The 23,478-nt window shown below is 38.8% G+C and overlaps 1 protein-coding gene across 1 annotated transcript; it reads right to left on the bottom strand.

Annotated features, from left to right (window-relative positions):
• Window positions 1-1,449: 1,449 nt before the first annotated feature.
• Window positions 1,450-20,984, bottom strand: LOC101156579 (heparan sulfate glucosamine 3-O-sulfotransferase 2-like). Its single transcript, XM_004071593.4, has 2 exons — window positions 20,057-20,984; window positions 1,450-2,733 (listed from the first exon to the last, which is right to left on the bottom strand). The coding sequence occupies exons 1-2, from the start codon at window positions 20,542-20,544 to the stop codon at window positions 2,115-2,117; spliced, it is 1,107 nt and encodes a 368-aa protein (XP_004071641.1). The 5' UTR covers window positions 20,545-20,984; the 3' UTR covers window positions 1,450-2,114.
• Between the last annotated feature and the right edge of the window lie 2,494 nt (window positions 20,985-23,478).

The raw sequence follows: 23,478 nt of genomic DNA, 5'->3' as shown, positions 1-23,478 counted from the left end.
AACCGTGGGCCGGGTGGGTGGCTGCCTGGAGTGCGGAGCGGGTCTCCCTTGGGGGGTCCTGGCTCGTACCTGGGGTCGGGGCGGGGGGATGCCCGGAACTCCTGGGTGGTGGTGGGGTGCTCGTCTGGGGCTGTGGGCGTCCCTCTCCGGTGGGGCCCTGCGTTGGGCTCTTCCGGCGCGGCGGGGGGCTGCTTTCCTGGCTGGGCTGGGGCGGCGCTCTCTTTCCCTCTGCGCCTCCCTGCTCTCTGGCTCTGGGGGCCTCGCGGCGGTCCGGCTGGCCCTGGCCTGGGTGGCGGTCTTGGTCGCCCGGGGGGCGGTTGTTCCCTGCCTGTTCCCGTGTGGCGTTGGGGGAATTCCGGCTGCCGCTGCTGCTGCGGCGGGGGTATGGGTGTGGGGGTGGCTGGGCGCTCCTCCTCCTTCTTTTCACATTCCACCATCCATTTTAGAAGAACATAAACACTCACCTGAGCACAGGTGTTAGCTCACCTTTGCACTAATAGTTTGCATGATTGAATGAATGAAAGATTTCACACTAGTTGGTTTAAAGGCATAGGTATGCGTTCGTGAACACTATCTGTTTTGTGTGCATGTTGACATGTGGACATTTTTGCGGCTAGCAGGTGTGTTGATAATATTTGAGTGTGTGTGAACAGGCCCCGCCCTTTTTGTACTACATTTGAACCGTACCGTAACGATAAACAACCAGTAAACCTGTCTGCTCTATGCTGCTTCATGGTCTTACCCCCCTTCCCCTCCTATTATCACCCTCCTACCCCCCCCTCTCTCTAACGTCCCTCTCTCTTCTTCCCCTCTTTCCTTTTCCGTCCGGTCCAACACCAAAGATTTTCAAACATGATTGAAATTAATAAATTTTGGCCTCAATTACAAAAGGGGTTTATTCAGACATACCTTTGGTTTGTCTGAAGATGAATAACCCCTCTTGTTAAAATAAAATATGTCCAACACAAGAGGCCCTCAGCTCTCATCTGTTTGCCTAGCTGTTGGACAGGACAAGTTAAAAAAAAAAAAAAAAAAAAAAAAAAAAAAAAAAAGTAAGTCTCAGTCTGTTGCCAATTAAATTAGTAGATGGTTGGTTTTCCTCTAACCATTTTGGGATTGGAAAGAAGAATGAGAATCTAAGATTACAGGCAAGCTGTTTGTAAAAAACAAAAAAGCTCAACATTCTACCGAACAGCAGCAACATTTTGCAGGCATTTTGCTGACAGTCGATGGAGCATTTCTACAACACAAATTCAGTGTTAATTTGGGTGAAAATTGATGCTATATTGTATAACATGGCAACCTTGAGTTCAGACATGGAAGTATCTGATCAGGTTAGACAACCCTAAAGAAACAAATCATGCAAAAATATTAAAGAATTTTGTTTTGCAATGTACTGTAGATTTATTTATTTTTTTTATACAAAAAAAGCATGTCTTCAATAGATACTTTGATTTAAATATTGGCCTTTTATTTTGGTGGTCATTACAGAAATTTCAACAAGAAGTGCAATTGAAAGAAAACAAGAGAAAACCTTTTATATCAGCTTTAAATTACTTTTCTTAAATAAACTCTCACCTTCATTCTAGTACATGTGACTTTTCCGGAGCCCCTTGATTTAACTGCAGAGTAATCAGATTGATTTTTGATTAGTTTGACATTTGGAAGGAAAGTTATTTTCACTAAAAACCAAGTAATTTTATTAAAAAAAAAACAAAAAAAAACTTTAAAAACCCCCCAGCAGAAATAGGCAATTAAGTTATAACATTCACTCTGTGTCTTTATTGTATATTCTTTGTGAGAAAATAATGCTATAAGGTGTCGGCAAGGAACCAAATGGTCTTTTGGCAGCATGAAAACAAAGAGGGGCATTTTACTTATCCATAAATGTAAATATTTTTTCTCCATAACACTTTACAATAGGAAGCCAAAAAAATGCAACTATTACCAGACCAAGATGACCCACATAATGACACATTCGCTGAATTAAACTTTATATTGTGACTTCTATACCTTTATGATAATCTGAAATTTAAATATATTTTAGGTATAATGTTATCTATTTGTATCATATCTGTGGAGGTAGGCTTTTTGAGAACAGCACATCTTTACATTCAATCCCACTTAAAATCTTGTCCCACAGTTTCATAGAATTTGATGTTAAACGGCCTATAAAACTCCTGCAGCTGCTCTATGGTGTCCCGTTCGATCTGTACGTGAGTCCGTCCCTTAGATTTGCCGAGGCATCGTGGCTGACTGCTGCTCTCCGGCTTTTTCAGACACGGGAAACCTTTGGTTCGATTGAAGTAAAAGTGCTTGTCTGTGATGATCCGTTTGAGGCCCAAAAAGTCCTGAACACGACCCATTTCACCTGCTGGATCTGTTATCAGGCGCTCGCCGCTCACAAAGTGCATCTGCGACAGGCGGAAGTACTGCAGCCAGTTTTCCAGGTGCAGGATGTACATCCCAATCCTGATGGCATTCCAGGAGGTGTCCACCAGACCTAAGCTTCTGTTTGTAAAGGCCAACTCCTCGAATGATGGGATGTCGGGCTTCTTGGAAAGTGTTTGTGTGTAGTCTGAGATTGCTCGGGTGACAGGGTTGCGCACCACGACGATCAGCTTGGTCTCATGAGACATCCTAGAGATGCGTCTTGGGGCCTCTCTGGTGACAAAGTAGCTGGGAGTCTTCTCCAAAGTGATCTGGCTGTCCAGCGTCCGTGGCATTAATCCCCTGGATAGAGAGAAGAATAGTGCACAAAACAGATATTAATGATAAAATATTAGAAACCAAAACTGTACACTGTGGAATCTGAGCAGTCTGGATACTCACAAATGAGTATCCAGAATATGTGCAATGTTGTAATGGTCTGCTACTCAATGCCAAGGGCAAAAAAAAGAACATAACCAACAATTCAGGAAAAACAATTTGACTACAAATCAATCTGCACAGGATTTCCTAAGAGATTAAAGTCCATCTTTCTACAGAAAGAAGGAAGATTTACAAAAGGAAAGCATTTAAGGCATTTGTGAATCTTCCCTGGAGTGAAGGTTCCAGTAAATTTGCCTCAGGGTCAGACTGCAGCGCTTAGAGAAATACAGGAAAAAACCAAAAGCCATATTTCAAACGCTACAAGCTTCACTGAGCTCGGTAAATGCTAAAGTCCATGACAGCACAATTAAACGAGGCTGAACAAGTGTGGTTTGTTTGGGAGGGGGGGTTGTTGCATGAGAAAGCCTGTCTGTGCTTTTGCCAGTAGGACGTGTGCCTGACAGCTTCAGCTCTGAAATCCGATTCACCAAGACAAAGATCTGACGCCTGACGTCATTCCTAAACAGAAATGACAGAAAGGGGTATTAGGAATTTGAGGGCCATTTAGTAGAGGTACAATCCTGAGATCTACAGAAAAAAATGAGGTTTTAAGAAGAATCAAGTAACATGGATACTTTTTGTAGTTTGTGTTTCTATCTTTGTTCATTTTTGATAGATACAATGCCAAGTTCATACCAGCCTCAGCAACACATGTTTAGGCAACCATTTTCAATGAAAAGTCTGTGTAAACTTTGGTATATGCTGTAACATCTTCCAGTTGTAGGTGGCAGAAAAAAAAGTATGGAGAAGTCGCTCCCTGGTTGTCCAATGTAGCACCTTTTTGCGTGTTCGTGAATGTGCGGTGCGAACGTAGTTTAACAGGAAAAATCAGGAAAGACTTCATCACTGTTGTTCATCTGAGGCCCAAAACCTCAAATGATCAACAGTGATGCCTTTTTTTTAGCTTGATATAAGGATTTTCCATCATTGTGTTTAAGCTTTGCCACAACTGCTCATAGTGGAAGAAAAGGGCTGTCTGTAGGCGAAAAATGGGCAAATGAGTACAGAGCATGCAGGGGAACAGCACAAAATATCAAGGTTGAAGACCGCTTGCAAGTCCTTAGTTAATATGTTCATGCACATTTTTTTTATGGCATGCAGTAAGCAATGGGTCATAGCAATCCTTTGTAGATCTGGCAAGAGTAAGTACTGGTTAAGTGGTAAGATGCAGCCATGCTATATGTTTTTTTTTCTTTCAACCTCGGCAAATCCGGGGCACTGCGCAAAGGGCCATTAGTGCTGTTCAGATAAGTATGGGCCCTTTTCATCCAGCCTGACTGTTAGAGATGAGGGAATTAGACAGAGTCTAGTTTGTGCACACCCTGTGAGTGCGCATTCGCAGGCTTTCAGTAAAAGGCCAGTAGTTGCACCTTACCAATGACAAGAGTGCAGCAGAAGGATACTATCCAACAGCACCACCCATTTGTTATAAGTGTGTCCAAGTTACTTTATCCTTACAAATACCTTACTTTCCTTACCTTCCTTACCTAACTTTTTAACAAAGATTTAAAATCAAATAAGGATCTGGCAGACCTCACAGACAAAGGGAGACAGTTTAGGCGCAACCACTGAAAAGGCTCTGTCAGCCTTGGTCACAAGTCGAGTCCTGGGAACCACTAGGAGCATCTGATCTGCAGATCGCAAAGTTCCACGAGGGTGACGATTCTGCAGGGGCACAGTAAGAGAGGTGCTAGACCATATAAACACTGAAAGTCAAGAGTAAAATTCAAAAATCGATTTTAAAAGAAACAGGCGGTGTAGTGTAGAGAGCGTAGTATTGGGGTAATGTGATCACGCCGTCTGGTCCCCGTTAGTAAACGGGCAGCTGAATTCTGGACCAGCTGAACACGGCGGAGGAGGGACTGCTCCATCTCAGAATAAAGGGAATTATGGTAGTCCAGTCTAGAGAAGATGAAGGCATGAACAACTCTTTCCAGAGTATCATGAGGGAGGTATGGCTTTACTGTATTGATTAATCTGAGATGATAAAAGCTAGCGTGAAAAACTGCACTAACTTGTCTATTGAATTTGAAACTACCTAAAATAACCCCAAGATTTCTGATAGAAAACAGATTCGAGTCCAATGATCCAATGGTACTGCTGCATTCTGTCAAAAGTTCAGTTTTCCCAAACACGAGTACTTCAGCTTTGTTTTCATTTAAGCAGAGGAAGTTTAGGTTCATCCAAGTTTAACTTTCTCTTAACATTTCTATAGGTTATCTACATACTGGGCTCCACCAGATTTTAACGGTGAATAAATCTGGATATCATCTGCATAACAGTGATGGGACACGCCAAAAATGGCGCCTAGTGGAAGCTGGTATAACAAAAATAAAATAGGGCCTAAAATTGAGCCTTGAGGTACCCCATGTCCAAGTGGGGCCTTTGTGGACAAGATTTGTCCAAGTTGGACAGAAATACAGAACTGATGAGGTCGTACTTAAAGGTTTTATTCTGGACAAGAGCAGGAGCATTCTGGATAAACTGCTTTACCATAAAAAATGTAAAACTTTTAGTGTCTGCCTGAGAAAAGTGTGTAGCAAGGGGTTTTATAGCCTTAAAAACTAAAACTTAAAACATAAAACTGACTTGCAAATGTAATCTGTTGCAGATTATTTTGAAATCATAACTCCTGCGAGACACAAAGGAACTCTCTTTGCAAAAGATTTTGGAAAATAGTTTGATTAAAAGAACTTCCTTAAGACCATTAAAAAAATAAAGAAACTTTCCTAAAGTAAAAAGGCATTGCCTAGCAAAGCAAACCAGAATAAAACTAAAAAAGTGTATATTTAATTTGCTCAACTAAGAACCGATTAAGGAAAAGAAAAAGGGGAATACCTAGGATCTAATTTTGGAATGACAGGTTTCCCTAAAGATTGTGTTTTCCAAGCACTGTCTCATTTTCAACAAACCCTCAAATGTTCCCTCAGTGAATATGTCTTTTAGATACTCTTTGATGACAGGGCAGGTTGTAAAATCAAAACATGCATCACAATTATAATCATCACGCTGCCACGATAATGGGTTTGCAAACCACAAGAAAATGACTGCATTTGTCATATTTGTTATGAGGGGTTTCCATCCAGGTGTAATATGTCATTCAGCTTTGGCACTTTGCTTCATAAACGTTGATTAATAACCATGTGGGGCTGGCAGTTTAGAAAATGAATGCCTCATTTTCCATTCAGAGATCCGCTATACATCTACCGCTCTCTGTTTCCCTCGGATTGAGAAGTGACTCGGCTGCAGCATCAGCATAGTAATTCAGAAGTTTGGGAGGAATTATGACTGTTGGTTTATTTATTTTTATTTCTCTTGTAAGACTGGAGGGCATATTGCATCCAAACTGGCACATTTTTTTAGTCTCTGCATGCCAACCAGTCTTTGGATTACAGGCGCATTGCTGCAACGTTCCGATGATGATAAATAGCACGCTTTTTTATTATTTCAGGAGGAAGGCTTTGATTAAAACCTAACCTTTCTCAAATCTTTCTCTCGGAGGGTAGAGGCAGCAATAGGTTACTGCTAAAGTCTAGGAAATATTGATCTGTTTAGTTTTATTTATGAATCTGGAACAGTTGGCCTGGGTGCCTCAGGGCCACCAGGGAAGTATTATTCTTTTATGGCAATGGTCCCTATCCTAGCAGCTTTTTTTATGGTATGGATACACAAACTATCTCACAAAAAAAAAGAGAAAAATTCTGTTATAAATTGGAGCGTATATAGTTTAAAGGCATCATATGTGTTCTGAAGAAAATGTCCTTGATATCTGCCTTGTCACTTTCTTCCCGAGAAGATTCTGTGTCTGCGGGATCAAGAAAAATAAAAATAAAAAAATAAACTCAGCAACATGTCACAACACAAAACCGAGCTCACAACACTTACAGTGAAAGGTCACATATGGTTCTGCTCAAAATAGCAAAGGCAGCTGGTGTCGGCAGACATGTTAGCACACATGCAGGCAAAGGGAAAGAAGCTGGCACCCTTTGCAAAGCTGATGCTAAATTGGGGAAGATAATTCACACCGGATTCCTTCCCTCATCTTGACAGCTTTGTTGCAAAAACAGGAGCCTGTCCATCAGGTGAAGTTTCAGCATCGCCTAACTTGTCTGGAGTTATTGATTTTTACAGTTACTGTGTTTGTTTACTCCCAGGGAGTTTTAGGAGTGGATAGATTAAATGATTGCTACACGGACACCGTGCACCACAAGATGTGTATGACAAATACACCTGAAGCACAGAAGTTTGCAGGATATTGACCCAAAAGAGATTAATTTTATAGTACATTAAACACATAAAGAGAAAACACTTTACAGATCAATTTAACAGAGGAAACCTTTTTGCAAAGGCTTGCTCAGACACATGTTGGCACAGTCAGTTCTTGATAAAATCCTATTTGCATGTGGTATAAAGATGATGTGATGTGGGAAAGCACATTTTCAGAGGATGCTCATCTATTCAAAAGAATTCCAAAATGCATTTGGTTTGCATCCAGTGGGGTTTGACGTACTGAGAAAGGAAGACGCAGAGAAACTACTCATCAACAGCAAAAAGTAAAAAAAAAAAATAGAAAAAGAGATGGGCATATCCATGTTCCAGGGGAAGAAAACTCAGTGGACTGTGAAGGGATTTTTTTGCCTCACTGTTAGGCTTCTCGTGTGATGGAAAAGAAGCAGCTGTGAAAAAAAGTTAAAAACACTTCTGAGCCACAAACCAAGTGATTAAGCTAAGCTAAGCAAATGAAACTAAAAGAGGGATTTTAGTGACACAACCATGCAAGCTACAACAGACTGTGTTATGGAAATGCAAATGTTTGGAATATTAACATTTTAACAAATTAATGGCTTGGATGATAATGGGGCACTGTGAAATTAACCCATTTCACTGAATATACATGGCAACAAAACTTGGATATATTTCATAGAATGGGTTGTTTTTAGAAAATATTTCTTAATACAAGTTATTTACATGCTTTATTGCCAAGTCTTTTGCTCATTAAAGTAAAATTGTTCTATATCTCATGTATATAATGTTTTTTTTATGTTTTTTTCTGGAAAATTTTTGTCAGTGCAAGTTGCTTTTCTGATATTTTGCCAAGTGTTTTTGTCTGTTAAAGACCCACTTTGAAGAAAACTGTGTTTCTGTTGTTTTTAAAATGGTCTTGCAGCATTTTTTCTTCTGATGGATGTATATAGAAAGACAACAGTTAACCTTAAAATGTCATTTCTGAGTATTTCTTGATTCAAACCGTGGTGATTCAGCACCAGACGGAAAAAAAATGCACTCTGTAACAATTTTTTTTGTTGGGTAGAAAATATTCTGGGGAGGACAAGCTTCTGCCTCATTCCGCTGCATCCACTTGTAGACAACTAGATAAGTGTACGTCTTCATGTTCTTTGTCTGAGCTGGCATCTGGCTCAAAACTGAACGTCTTGAAGGCTCCAATATCACTCGCCTTTTTTATTGCACCGGCAATATTAGGTTGTGGGGTTTTTGGCCTAAAAACTGCAACATAATATTTAAAAGACCACTGGGAACAATTTTAAAATATATTAAAAGATGATTGGAGTGCGTTAAAGAAGAAAGTTATCTATAATTATCTACCCCCCCTCCCCTCTTTTTTTTTGCTAGCTTCCTTACTCCAGACACATTTTTAGCCTCAATACTTTCTGGATAATTTACAAGAAATTAGCAGTTATAACAACTTGGAGTTTTAAGCGGCGGCAAAAAAGGTGCTAATCACAGGTTTTTTTGTTATTTTAAGTTTGACTGGAATGTTGACGTGTGCTAATGATTCCTTTCGTCTTTCCTCACAGTTTCTACATTCAAAAATAGGCTTAAAACGTTTCTCGTTGGACAGGCTTATTGTCAGGCTAGCTAGTAATCAGAGAATATTTAACTTACTATTAACATTTTTGAATTAAACTTAATAATTAGTTGTTAGTAGGCTGCTAGAAGTTTGAAGCTGCAGAAAATATGGTGCACTGGGGTTCTGTCCTCTGTTCTTGACCTTTCATTTATTTATCATTTAGTTCTCCATGCCTCTGTTTGGTGCAGTGCGATTCATGCATTGTCCCTCTTTCCCAGAGGAGTGTTAGAGTGTTCTCTGCTCCTGGTCCTACACTTGGATGTGAATCCTACCTCTGACTTGTCTCAAACCCCCCAGGCTGTCCTCCAGCTTCATCTGGATGAACCACATCTTCTGGGCTATTTAAACATGTAGTTGTAGAGTTATATAAGCTAATTCTTTCTAAGAGTTCTGGAATCCTTTTTTTAAGAGTTTTTCCTTACAGAGAAGGAGGGTCTAAGGGTAGGGATACCCAGTTTAGTTTAGTCTGTTTGGTTTAGTTTAGCCATATTAAATTCTATGATTTCATGTTCTTTATGATTTCATGTTTGCTATACAGTTACCAGTATGAAGCCCATTGAGACGACTATGGTTGTAATATTGTGCTATATAAATAAAATTACACTGAATTGAATTGGATTCTGGATCCCCTTTATCTTTGGGTTAGGTATCTGCAGTGTGACCAGCTTTTCTGGATACTTGGGAATCATTACCCCCTTTAACCCTATTAAGATCAGAACTTCATTTCTTTTGAACCCGAGGCTGTTTCTGGGAAGCAGTAATAATATATCTTCATTTTTAAAAATCCAATAAAAAAATGCTTCGCTCCTTCAAATGAAACTAGAAGCACAAACTATAGAAAAACACTTTGCATTTGTTCCTAATGGAGGTAATACAGACAAAAAAAATGTTGGATATTATTTTAATAAATCACCCTGGCAAATGGCAGCAGCAGCCTTGCTGAAGTGTTCCTCATTGAGATAGCTGGAGTCGGGTCAAAGGGAGAACATGAGATACCTGAGGCAAATGTCAGAACCGAGAAATAACAAATTTCTTTTTCGTGGGGACAATTTCAATCAGTGTGCCCTCGAGGAGCTATCTGCTCTGCACAAATCATTTTACAATAAGAAGATAAAACTGAATCTAAGTTCAGCTGTGCATTTAAGTAGCAACAGCTCTAAGAGGATGACGAATATTCCCGCTAATAGCATCAGTGGAGTGGATGGATGGCTGCTTTTGGAAACTTATATTTTATCATTTTGATTTTCTCTTCTATGCAGAGGGAAGAGAACACCCTCACACATGCACACACATCCAAAACCTATAGTTGATTAACTGACATTTGAGTGAAGTGTCCTTATTGATTACTCACTTAGAATCAACTGCAAATTTAGGGGCCATTTCCAATCTTTTCCACTCATCTTGGTTGAAGTCAGAATGCATTAAAAGCTTTGCTGTGACATTTTAATTACTTTGGTAAAATTAACACAAGTGCAGAAAATCTGAAGCAGTAATTGAAGAAGTTCCTATTTGGCTTTTTATTTTTGTGTCCTATCAGCCCAGTCTGATTAAACATGGGCTCACAGAACTTTACTGTAATTGGATGGACAGCTAAACACACACTGTCTCCATTTCATTTTGAACTGTCGGATTTCTGCTTCTCACTATTAACAAAACAGCACATTGTAGCACAGAAACATTGATGGTTTTGGTTACAACACTCCTCATGTTCTCACACAGGGGACTTGTGTTTGGACTTGATTTGAAGTAACTGATCATAGTTTTCTAAGAGTGTAAAAGTGTAAAAGTTGGCCTGTGTGACTTTAAACCCTGTCTTAAGTCACACTGTGACAGCATAACGACAGATTGACAGCACTGTCTAGCCAATGGCAGTGAAAAGCAAGTGTATGCCTTCTGGACCAATCAGAGGAGGACAATCTTCAGTTTATTGTCCTGTTCTGGATTTTGTAAAACGTCTCATAAAGAGTGAACAGTAAACTTTCTCTGTAACCCAGAAGTTTCTTGTCTTTTAACGGAGATTCTTCAACGGTAATTTGAACCTCAGATCAGACAGTATTTCCGATGTATTTCCGATGTTTTCATGCTGGACCAGCAAATACCAAGATATTTATTTGTCCCCTTGCAATCTGACCCCCAAGTCTTGGGGTTTTCATTTGTTTCTTGTTGTTGTAAGGAATTATTATTTAGTTTAGTCCAACACACAGAATAAAGGTTTGATAAATATTCTTTGATGTGGAATGTGTTTTTAATTCAATCTTCCAGTTTCCTGTCCAAAAACATACTTCATAGGTCCAGGCTTTGCAAACGAGAACTGGATCTCAATTAATTTAGCTGGTGAAATAAAGGTTAAATAAAAAAAAATTATTGAGTTAATAAAAAATGTAGCAATGGATCTGCAACAGACTAGACCACCTCAGTTTTTGCTTTCAAATTATTTTTTTGAATGTATTTTTTTCTATATATTATATTAAGACGGTTGTAAACTGATAAAAAGGTTAAATTGATTCACGTTAAATAAGCTTTTTTTAAATGCAGAGTATTACTAATAGATCTAGTCTGCTCTTTAAGCTACATGTCTGCATTATACGTGACAAAAATGCTAAATGTTCCTACACTAATCTCCAGCTGTCCTGAAGAAAGTCAACACAGCAAAAGCTGGAGAACTTGGCCGTCATATCAACACGGATCAGTGTGCCTTTCAGTGAACCGTTCAGCCCGCTCCAGACAGATGCCTCGTTGACCCGCTTTAACTAAATAAGAGCGTCTCAGGCTCATCAGAGATGCACATCGTTGGAACAAGCAAAGGTCAGCATTGATTACCGTTCCGCTTCCGAAAATGAACTCTGAATTTATTTATCCACTTTGAAGTAAAACCACATTCTCTTTAGTTTTTACATATTTTGGAACTCCTATCTTGCAACCATTAAAATGCAGTAACTAGAAAAAAAGTGTACATTTAACTTTAAATGTGTGTTCAACAAATATATATGAATAAAAAAACATTTTTTTGTGCAAGAATGTATACATTATTCAAACATTACAATGAATCAAAGCCTAAATTCCTGCCCCTTTTGACTCATTCTACCGCTGAGAAAAAACAGTTTAAAGAGAAAAAAAAAAAGATCCACCATAGACCGAATGTTGCATCCAACATGACAACTTTTTTGCATTGGATGGAAGTGAATGGCCCAACTATCTCACTTGACAACAACTGTTCTTCGTTACAAGATCCAATGATGAACTTTAACCAGTAAGTAGTGTGCAGACTTGCAAGCTTCCACACAGAGCCCCAAATCAAAGAGTCCATTACATTCCATGTTTGTCTGGTCTCTGGGGTAATTTAACAAAACTGCAACACAATAAATTCGGAGTCTTCACTGCTTGCATTGTTCTAAGCAGTAAGCATAGTAATGATCATCACAGGCTTTGGGAATAAAAGGACCTATTTAAAAAACTGGAATTTTGGCACTTAAAGGACGGAGATACATTCTAAAGCCAATCATGTTTATTTTTAATAATGTTATTTAGAAATAATTTTATTATGGAGATCCTAACATATTTTAAGGTATTTGAGTGTCTTTTGATTGATAGATGAATTGCAAATTAAAGGGCATTTAAATCTGATCACTTTTTTATTTAAAATTTGAAAAAGTGTCCAAAGTATTTGCTCCAATGTGTTGTGAAAAATCCAAAATTGCACCCAGACCTGCTACTTGCCATCCAAACCCATTAACAGTTTGTGTTACACAGACAGACAGAGCAGACAATTGCTCTTGTGCTGCAGGATTCTCATAATGTCTCTCCCTCAGCACTCCTAAAAATGGCAACCCCTTTCTTTCTGACATGACAGCATAGATCTACTCCAGCGAGGCTGCTCCATTATTAAACTATCACTCACTTAGATTACAGCTGTGATGACATGCGATCATTAATCACCAGCAACAGAAGCCTGCCACCTCCAGGAGGTTATTAAGAGTTAACAGTCCAGTAGTCCAGGTGATTACAACAATCCTGTTGCCAAGCAAGCTCAGTGAGCAACAGAAGTGAATAACAATTCCGAATCTGGAGAGCCCGGCTTCCATTTCTCTAATTTAACTGGAGACACATTGGCTAAAAATGCACAAATGTCTCAGCCTGTTGTTATCTTCATGACATCTTCTCAGCCAGATCCTCCCAGCCACACATGGAAACATTTAATAGGTTAGTTAGTCCACATATGTATGGTTTCAGAATCACATAGCTACATTTTTAGAATGTCTGTCTGTAAACAGGATTTTAATGCCTAACCCTTCAGCCAGAGCCAGTTGAACCCAAAACTCTGTCATATTATTTGGCTACCAGCTTGAACAAAACATACACTGAACACAGCTGGCTACTGATATCCTGCAGAATGACAAAATGTTGTTTTAAAATATTCAGGTCTGAACAAAATCCCATTAAACTGCTGTCAATTTAACTCCAGCTTCTTGTTTTCCCTTGAAATAACAGTTATTCATGGTTTGACCTGCAGAGAAAAATGGCTGACACTTGCTCCGCTGGAGCAATAACACGTTCAATTGAACTGATCTCTGAGCTGTCACATTAACATGTGGCAGAGCAAGGTGTGCTCAGACACGGAAATGAAGACATAACAACTGAGCTTAAAGCTTTTGAAAGGCTTAATTGAACCATTCCAAACGAGAATTGCTGCTCCAATGTTTTAATGTGATTTTTATTTATTTTTATAAAAACGTTAATGCTTTGAGCTGTCAGTGGAATTCCCTGATAAAAAAGATTCAATTAGGCTTGAAAAGGCTGTTTTGTCTTTTATAGCATGAATCAGCAGTGCAAACTAAAGCAGAAAATAGTTTACAGGCTCAAAATTGTCTTCAAATGCCTGCCCCTGTGACTATGTGAAGGTCCTAATCAGCCTTAGAGACAGATTCCTATCTGTTGCCGCTCATCTCCCTGCAGTTTCTACCTTTTTGAGAGCAGCTTCACAGCAAAGTATTAACTGACAACAGCACAGGAGCCCCTTAACTGCTCTCTCTGGCTTTACAGTATCGCCTCCAGCAATGTGACAGTCAAGGACATTTGCAAATGGAGAGCAGTCAAATTGCAGATCTTTAGAAGATTTTTTTTTCTAAAAATGTTGGGGGATAAAAGAAAGGGAGACAAAAAAAAGAGAGATGAAGAACACCGCAGACAGGATCGGATCTCTGCAAACAAATTAGGTTAGCCAAAAGGAGGAGACTAACAAAAAAAAAAGTCGGCAGGAAGTTGTTGAGCAAAGTAGTTTACATGCACGTTTTCTACAAAGACACTGTATGTGCACAAATATGTCACAAAAAAATAAAGAAACTTGTCAGACACGATATAATTTTGTCATCATTATTAGATCTACTCACAAAGTTTGAGGAAAAAAGGTTTTTAGACTGGCAAAAAAAACAGAGCTTACTTTAATTGATCAAAAGAGTTGGTTCTTGTTTGTAATCTTTGTTGTCTGTGGTATCCAGGCAGAAAAGGACATAAATAAATCAAGAGTCTTTCTAAAAATGGGGAAATTGAACTGAGATTACAAACAAAAGTTAGAAAAATTAAGTTTCTGAGTATTTCCATCAGTGTAAAAGGAAGTATCTGGGCTTGAAAACAAGTCTCAAGGGATTACTTTGTGAACTGTGGCTGCCTCCCGTTGGTTTTGTTTTTAAATGTGCTTCAATCCTGAAGAAGTATACTGATTCCTGTCTCTTTTTCTGTCTCTGTGGTTTTCAACATCACCTCAATGATCCCTAGACTTTCTTGAAGTGGTTAAATGGGTATTAAATCTGGTTAGAGTCAATCAGCTGTGATTTAAAAAAAAATGTTTTTTTTATTAAGTTGCACTGACAGTAACTGGTGAATTTTAAAGGGTCTACAACATGTTTCTCTTAAGCCTTTCAGAGTAAACTCTGTCAATACATATAAGATGTTACCTTTGGCACACTAAAGAACAACTTTTTTTCAGAAATAAAATATTATTTTCCCAAGTAATTTTCTACCTGGAAGTAAGACGACTTGATCTCGGAGGCACCGGCTTTCGTTGTGGGTTCCGCCCATTTTGTGACATCATCCTAGAGTCGGCCTCAGCAGCGTGTTTGCGTTTCATCCGTGAAAATAAACATTCAAACTTTTGCAAAGATAGTTGTGCATCTAAAATGAGAGCGTTTTTTCTGATCACTGCTAGCTCCGCGGAGTCTGTGTGTATATTAGCCTGGGTTTGGTGCTGGCAGCGCAGCCTCTCCCTGGAAGGGGCTGTTCTCACTTATAGGTATGGAGACCCTCTTGTTTTCGTGGAGTGGGAGGAGGAGGGGCTTAGAATTCAGGTTTTAGAGGAATACTCAGAAATGCTTAAAATGGTTCAAAATACAGCTTTTGGGTTGCTCATAGAGAGAAATGAATATTGTAATACACCTAATTGCTCAAAAACGTGATTTTGCATGATGTGTGCATGAACTGTGCTTCAATCCAGAATGATGAGAATTTTTTTTTTTTCCTTGATCCTGTGGGAAGCAGCTTAAATGTTTACACGTGAGTTGGCACAGGGGTTTGTGGGTTTGTACTAAAGCTGAATTAATATTTTCTAGGTGTTGAGTCATGCACTGATGACATAACAGTTAAGAAACCATCACAAACAGGCGACTGAGACACTGAGTGTCAAATGCGAAGGCCTATTAAATCACCTATCAAATTACCATCACAGTTGCTGTATTGAACTGATATGTCAGGTTGCTTAATTGACTGAAGATATGAGAGGATTAGGATCTTCTGAGCTATTTATTGGATTTCTGGTATGATCTCTCTATTTCATACTGTTAGCATTCTGAAAACGTCTCAGAGACCTTCTTCGTAATTGATGTTAACCAACACCTATCTGAGAGCTGGACTGGAATGCAGACAGCTCATTAATAATGCAGAGTTAGGGCTCGAAATCTCTCATCCTGTAATGTATATATTTTTTTTTTTTTTGTTTTAAATGAGGACCATCCAGCTTTCTCTCCTCATCAACCTTTTGCGGCGCTCCTGTTCTCCAGCCTTCCTCAAGCCAATTAAAGGGAACTTGGTTGAATTTTTGTAGCTGCAGCCTCTCATATAATTTCAACACTTTCCCAAGAAGCAACCACAAGTGCTTTTTACTTGAGTGAAATCAATAGAGCTGAGATGCCCTTTTAAGTTTTGATGGTGTATACCAATGTGTTTCTGTTTGATCTTTGTGATTCTGTAGAGGACGGGGAAAGCATATGGAAGAGACGCAGGAAATCAGTGGCAGAGGAATGTCTTTTTCATCAGGTCCTCCGTGGTAACACGGATGCCCGCACACAATAAATGAGAGAAAACCTGGGTTCTGTTCAGAAGGCCGCTTAATGAAGACTGCAGTATTTTTCTATACAGCCTAAATGGTCTGTGGTATTTAATGCAACAAAATTGATGAACAGTTCAGTGCAATGAAACTTAGGAGACTTACTTTGGCATTACATGTTGTATTTTCTGGACTTTTTAACAGGTAACCTTTACAAGCCATGTTTTTACACGAAACTAAAGTTTGAGTAACTCAGTTTTACACAGATGTGACAACATGTCTTTGAAATTCTCATGGTGGCAAAATGGTTTTCCTTGTCAACTTCCATTTTTGGGCCTTTATCCTCCAGCAGTAGCAGCAGAGAATCTTCTTTCTCTTTCAGCTTGTCCCGTCAGGGGTCGCCACAGCGAACAAGTCGCATGGTAAACTTGGCAATGTTTTACGCCGGATGCCCTTCCTGACGCAACCTTCTCAAAGCAACCGGGCTTGGGACCGGCACAGAAGTAGAGAAGGGAACAGGGAGCAGCCCAGATTCGAACCCTGGTTTCACGGACGGAAGGCGCCGCAAACCAGCACGAGTTAAACCGGCTCCTCCCGTAGCAGCAGAGAATACAAGGGCAAAATAGTTTTATCCTTAGACATGATACAAGCTTCCTGACTCACAGTCGTTTTATCTGTCAGAAAAATTGTGCAAAATCTGTCTGCACCCAGAACTGTGAAATACAGTTTTTTGTAGCATCCCCGTTCTGCATACTGATAGGTTAAAGGAGCTATCCGTGGTGCTGAAGTTTCAGGGCGCACTGGAATAATTTCTCTCTTGGACCCACCCTTTTGTCAGTTTTATCCAGAATGAATGATATTCTTTAATCTTTTGGTGATAAATAGTTTGCTGTAGACTATAAATTCTGTAGAATGGAGTGTCAGTATGTCACAGTCGCAGAGGAGCAAAAGGATTATAGTGACACACAGTAGCTTATAGCAGGTTTTAATATTGCTATAATCATTCAGGATGAAACAACACTTCACTGAAGGCATGCACGGAGACAGAAGTTTTATGACTTTTATTTTGTGCAACTTCGAAAAAATCTTTTAAAAGTTTTCAGATATTTTAAGTTGAAATTTTGATAGAAGGTAAAAGAAAATGTTACTTTAAAATATGTATAAATTACAAATGGCATAAACTTATCTACCGCTTTTCTACTTTACAGTCACAGTTCCATTGATCCATGCTTACACACATTCACACAATGATGGTGCCAACCCTAATCACAAGAGTAGAGTGGGGTTCACTTGATATGTATTGATACATGATGTGTATCAATACATTGATAATGATCACATACAATTTGATTACAAATAATAAATTAAGAAAACAATCAAATATTATCATTTGATAACTAAATGTAAATATTTAATAGTTAGAATAATTAATGACATTTAAAGATAAATATACAGTAAGTCACAACATGTGTTTGTCAATTTATAGGAGTAATACATTAATAAAGAAATATTAAATTACTTTATAATTGAAGCCATAAAAATAACTGAAGCTTTAAGTAAAAACCTTCTGCTGTTGCCAGTCTTTAAATTAATTGAAATAAAACTTTAATGACGCAGTAGATATTCCACTGTTTATTTGCACTTAACCAAATCTATTTTACAAAGCAGAAAGCATATATTTAAAATTAGATGCTCCATTACAGTTTTCATGGAAAATGAGAGGTCATGTCGAAGTCAGGTACTGCTAGTCATATGTAACTCATTTAATGGATCATCAGCAGATGTGCAGACCTCGAGCAAAGCAGGAGTCATGCAGTTTCCTCTGGAGCTTTCAGGTGTGTGCTAACACAACAAGACATTAGCAGAGATCTTCAAGAAAATAATTGCTGCTGTTTGTGAATCTAGGAAGGTCTCTGAGGCTATTTCCTAGAAACTTAGAATACACTCACCATTTTGAAATAACTTCCAGGACATTTTACAACAACCCAATGCTAAATTCTAGACTGGAAGGGGACTACGTCACAGAGAGAGTGTGGTGCTGTTTTTAAAATGTATATAAAGGAAATCTCCTTCCCATAAAATGTAGTTAAATAACTTAGATCTGGAAAAACAAAAACTTTTGAAACAGTGTTTTTATTTTTTATACTTTTCAGATTGGATTTAATACCAACTGTTAAGCATGGTGGTGGTGTAATAATGGTTTGGGCTTTTTTGCAGCAGGAAATTGTTGCATTTTGTCAATGAACGCATTCAAAAAAGGGAGTAAATATAGATAATACATAAATAAAAATAAACACATTTTAATTAAATTCAAAGATAAACAGTTAGTCCGTAAATAAAAAAATATAATTTTGTTAGCCCCATGTAAATTTCAGAGAAACAAAGTGGAAAAGCACATCCACTCAGTCGCGACCGAACCCTCAAACAACCACAAATAATTGTGTTATCTGTGTGCATTTTAATAATTCTGTATCTTTAAAAACATATCAAGCATAGCAAGTGCACTTTGTTCTTCAGATTCCACTTAGATTCACACATATTTAAGGAATGGATTTAACATTTAAAGTGGATCAGTTGAGGTGGCTCAAGAGGTACTGGAACTGTTTAGTAAATGCTCAAGATGCATTCAAACTACATAAAAAGGATGTTAGAAATATTAATAATAAATGTCACTGCATTTTATCTTTTTGCCTAATGAAGTGTTCAGAAAAGTTGTGGAAAACCCGCTGATCCTGGCTGACTTTGATGTTCTCTCAATCCTTATTTTTGTTGCAACCAAGGACAAAATAGTAAGCAGAATCTTAGGCTTTGGTCAGATTTTTGTCTGAAGTTTGTTTTTATACAGAAACTTTCTCTTGCAACTGTAGTTTTTTTTTAAGCTGATCATTATTGCTTTGTTGAGAAAAAATGAAATCAGCAAAGAGCTGCTTTCATAACCGAATGTGTGGCAGGTCTTTGTGAGAAGGCAGGAGTGTTGGATGAGGTTTTTCCTACACTTGTCTAAATAAAAACACATCAACAGCCTTTTCCTCTTGGAATTTTTCAGTTGTTTTGAAGATCAGGATTTTTTAAAGCACACGGAGCTTTATGATTTAACAGATTTATCTGTGAGTATTGACTGAATGCATGGAGAAAAGACATTTATTTCAAAGATGTGACTCACATAAATATAAAAAAAATATTATATGAGCTGCAGATGCTTGGCTTAAAAATCAGCTGACATAAATTCCATTCTTGGCCTGTATCAGAAACTTATTCAGATGTTACATCTCCACAACCTGACTATGGACTTCCTGTAATTAATCACTGACGTGGAAATAAAGGAAACCTATAGCCAGATAGAAATCAAGGTACATAAAGAGTTGAGCGTGATGAGATCTGCGGCAGCTATCAGCAGTCGTGATAGACAGTTACCCGACATGTTAATTTACTGCTTTAGTCCATCAGAGGAGGCCGCGAACATCCATTTTCTCTAGTTTTTATTTTTTGGATGTCACTTTAGGTGTGAAAATGACCAGCCAGGTAGAAAAAAGCAAACCTAGTTTCAAAAATAAGCAAGATCCCTTTTCAGAAGAAGCTCTGAATCTGTGTAATTTTAAAAAAAGAAAACATAACAGGGGTAAATGAAGAGTAATTAAAACAAATGGAAGAAACGATGAAGACAAGAGCGTGGCAATGCCTTGCTCAAAAGCAAATGGGAACCTATGGGCTATTTGTGCCATTTGAGGTGCTTCCTCTTTTGTTTCACGTGTGAACTATGACCTTGCATGTGCTGACAAGTGCACTGATGAAAAATTATCTCTCTGCTAAGTGGGAAGTTGTCATAAGGGTGCTTGATTGTGAAGCAACAAGAATGTGTTTGAGCTGTAGATCCTTGCTCCAAGGTTTTAGAATTCCTTAAAAATGATGTTGCAGCGATGGATCAGAAATCACAGACAAACGAGCACCTAGGTGGAAAGATAAGACAGTTTGACAAAGTATTCTGCTGGGTTTCTCCTCACCTGTACCAGTCCAATCCTCTGTCATAGTTTCTGTCAAAAAAGTGCGGCTCCGTCCCGAGAGCGCGCACATCGGGATGTATCCGGATGAACTCCAGCACCGCTCTGGTTCCTCCTTTCTTAACACCGACAATTAACGCAGTAGGCAGCTTCTTGTTTCCATATTTCTGCGCAACGCTCATGTTTCTTGAATTCATATCAGTCCACTGACCTCCAGCGGCCGCGGGGGTGTTTCTTTGAAGATGACTTGATCCCCTCTGAGCGGCAGAACTGGGTTCCAGCGAGGCGCAATTCTCCAGTTTCCCAAGAAGTTTCTTCCCTCCTGCGCTCTTGCTCGGCGGACATTGTTTCCCCTCGAATCCCTGGTTCCTCATGACTGCGCTGCGATAAATAATGAGGTTGTAGAACAAGTACGTGCAAGATACTGACAAGGTGAAGATGAAGGCGATTCTGGCGTTGACTCTGCTCGCAGAGAGGAGCCTATGTGCCATGTCTCCATGGGTTCAAAGTGCTGCATGATGTTCCATCACCCTCCTGCTGGTCTGCGCTCCGCGTCTGATGCAGGTTCCAATGTGAGGCTCACGTGCGCACATGAAGGCAAAAGAAGTCTAGGGGACAACCGAACTTGCACAGACTGATTACAGGTCAGAAGCTGGTGCAGCCCCCCCGGCTTAAAAATAAGTTCTCATCTGGGCTGATCGCCTTCTTGGAGCGCGCAGAGGAGGGTGTTTTGCGCGCATCCTTCTTTGCTTTCACTGAGGATTGCGGGAGAAATTAGGAAAAAGAAAAAGTCCGGCGCGTCCTCAGTGTCCCTGAAACTCAGCAGCGCGGCGCCTCTGCTCTCCTCAGGGATTTCAGCGCTCAGCCTTCCTCTCCCGCTCTCGTTATGAAGTTGGAAAGATATGCGCACTTGGACTACCAGGTATAAATATTTAATAAGCGCTCTGACGTCACGTGCTTGATCATAATTCTATATGCGGGTCAAATTTTAAAGGAACAAATACAGGGATTTCTAACATTTCAGGAAGAAATGATTGGGTTATTTTGCTTTGATGAAGGTGAATACTCAGGTGTGAAGGGCTAACACCTTCTGGAAGCTTTGACAACATTCATAAAGTGCAGAAAAAGTAAAAGAAAATGACAAACAAACAGATTAATGGGGTCCTAATGAACGAAATGATACACTTATACCTTTGAGACATTTATTGTTCTTTTTAAAATTAAAAATGGCAATGATTTGTTGCTGGTTTTGTCTGATTTTCTTTCAGTTTAAAGAAAAGTAGAGAGTCAGTTTTGCTTCTGTTCTTGTTTATTAAGCAAACAGGACCATCATAATTACTGCAGAGAGCTGAAAAGAATGTGCCTAGTTTCTACAATCAGCCTTGAACTGTTTTGTCATCAGTTTTCCGCTTTACCTGCTTGCTTTTGACTTGAAACAGAATGATTCATTAGCGCTTAGAGGTGATCCCTACATGCTGAGTGTTTTCTCTGCTCACATTTAGCCTCAAAAAGTCACCGCATCGCACAGAATTCTCTGTGTTGCAGGGATGAAGGCTGGAATGCAAAGTTCTGGAAGTAATATTTTTTTCTTTTTTTTGTGCATGTGTCAAGATATAGAGATTATGGAGTTTTATTTGATCTGGAAAACTATCATAGCACGAAAGCATGGCTTCCTCATTTCCATTAGTTTGGTTTGTGGACTTTTTTGTTTTTTTTAAAGAAGTCACAGACATGGTAAAAGATGCTTCATGTTTCACTCTCAAAAACTGAAGGAGGAGGCTTTTCATTTGCCTCTGACTCCCTTCTTTCCTGTCTTTTTGGTCATCATAAGTTTAAAACTGCATCAAAACAACACAAGATAACACCCGATTCATTCCTCTTATAGATTCTTAACCCCTGAACTAACTGAAGATTGACCAATCCCGATACGATTTGTGCTTTAATCTGTTTTACATTTACAAGTTCTTTACCTGTTTTTGATATCTAATGTCTGGTTTCTGAGTTTCCAACAGTGAGATTTCAGACGTGTTTCATTTGTTACTTTTATTTGTGAGGTTTCATGTTCAGAGGTCCTCTCCATTATTTAGTAGCGTAATTCATTATTTACTGTCAGCTGCAGAAAATCGGTGGTTAACTGATGTTCGGGGTTTAAATCTCAGTTTGTACCTTTAGAAGTTTTGTGTAAAAATAGATCATTCAGAAGTCAGTCATCATTAGAATTGGTTTTCTTTTGCTCATTGATGTATAATTGTAACAAGAAAAAAGAAGTTTCAACTTTTCTAAAGCTTCTTTTGCAACTAAAGATGACAGTGAGTCTTTTACACTATAGCAAATGAACTTTTGAGCAACATTGACATGTTTTCTAGTGTTTGGCCACACAGCACAGTCTCACTCAAACTGGCTATTCCAAATCCTTTTAAGATGTTGAGCCATTCGTTAGTAAATGTGTTGTGTGCCTGCCTGGTGTCATTATTCTAATGCACAACTTTATTTATAAACACATTTTTGATCTGACATTTTGCAGCAGATACGGCACAGAATTTGTGGTTTTGTACAATAAAGCATAAACATTCAGGTCCTGAAGCTGTTCAGCAGCCCAGACCACCACCCTACCACCACCATGTTAAACTGCAGATGTTAATTCTTTCAATAGAAAGTGTATCAGGATGCATGAACTTAACCTAAGCCTGTGTTTTATCAATCCTCACAAACTTTGATAAAAAAAAAGCAATTATAAAACTATTTTTGATATAATTTAGTCATTTTTGGTTAAGATCTTTATAAAGTCTTTTTTTTGTTGCATTGGTAATACTTGCCTTAAATGAATCAGGTGGGACCTGAGGTTTTGGCTCCTGAAAGAGTCGTTGTTGTGTTCTTGGTATTATTTTGGTCAGTTACTCCTGGGAAGGTTCACTACTGTTTTCTCTGTTGGTCAATAACAAATCATACTGTGGTTCCTAACATGTGTGATTTTTTATAACCCTTTTCAGAGTCTTTCATGTTAGTGGCTGTTTCTTGTCTGCTCTTGCATTAGTTTCACTCAACATTTTTGATTCAACGTGTCTCCTTTTTTGACAGATGTGTTCTTTTTCCAAACAATCATAAAGTGAGTTTTAACAAGCTAAATTGTCATTTTTTTATTTACTTGTATTTTTGCTTTTCATCCGTTTGTTTTTCATCTTCCTTCCTGTCTTTTATCAGCAGTCTCCTTCCAGTGTCTGTCTGTGCAGAGGAACAAAAACAATTAGACCGCTGAACAGCAGGTTACCTCTCTCCTCATCAAAAACATGTCAGATAATTGCTGCTGACATTTCACCTGTGTTGTTTTTATCTCCACTTTTTTGATGCTTCGGTTTGTCTCTGTCTTATAAAGAAAAATATCCCCAGTTTAGAAATGCCATCTTTGCTGTCCGCCGAGAATTTCA

Source organism: Oryzias latipes, chromosome 8 (assembly GCF_002234675.1).
Source record: "Oryzias latipes chromosome 8, ASM223467v1".
In the NCBI taxonomy this organism is placed as follows: domain Eukaryota; kingdom Metazoa; phylum Chordata; class Actinopteri; order Beloniformes; family Adrianichthyidae; genus Oryzias; species Oryzias latipes.
This window is presented reverse-complemented; position numbering and strand designations above follow the sequence as displayed.

What these genes read in the sequence shown, in the direction of transcription:
- LOC101156579 (XM_004071593.4), bottom strand. Translation starts at nt 20,544, where the DNA reads ATGGCACATAGGCTCCTCTCTGCGAGCAGAGTCAACGCCAGAATCGCC. An exon ending in AGAGGATTGGACTGGTACAG is followed by an intron (nt 2,734 to 20,056) that starts GTGAGGAGAAAC and finishes CTCTCTATCCAG; the next exon opens with GGGATTAATGCCACGGACGC.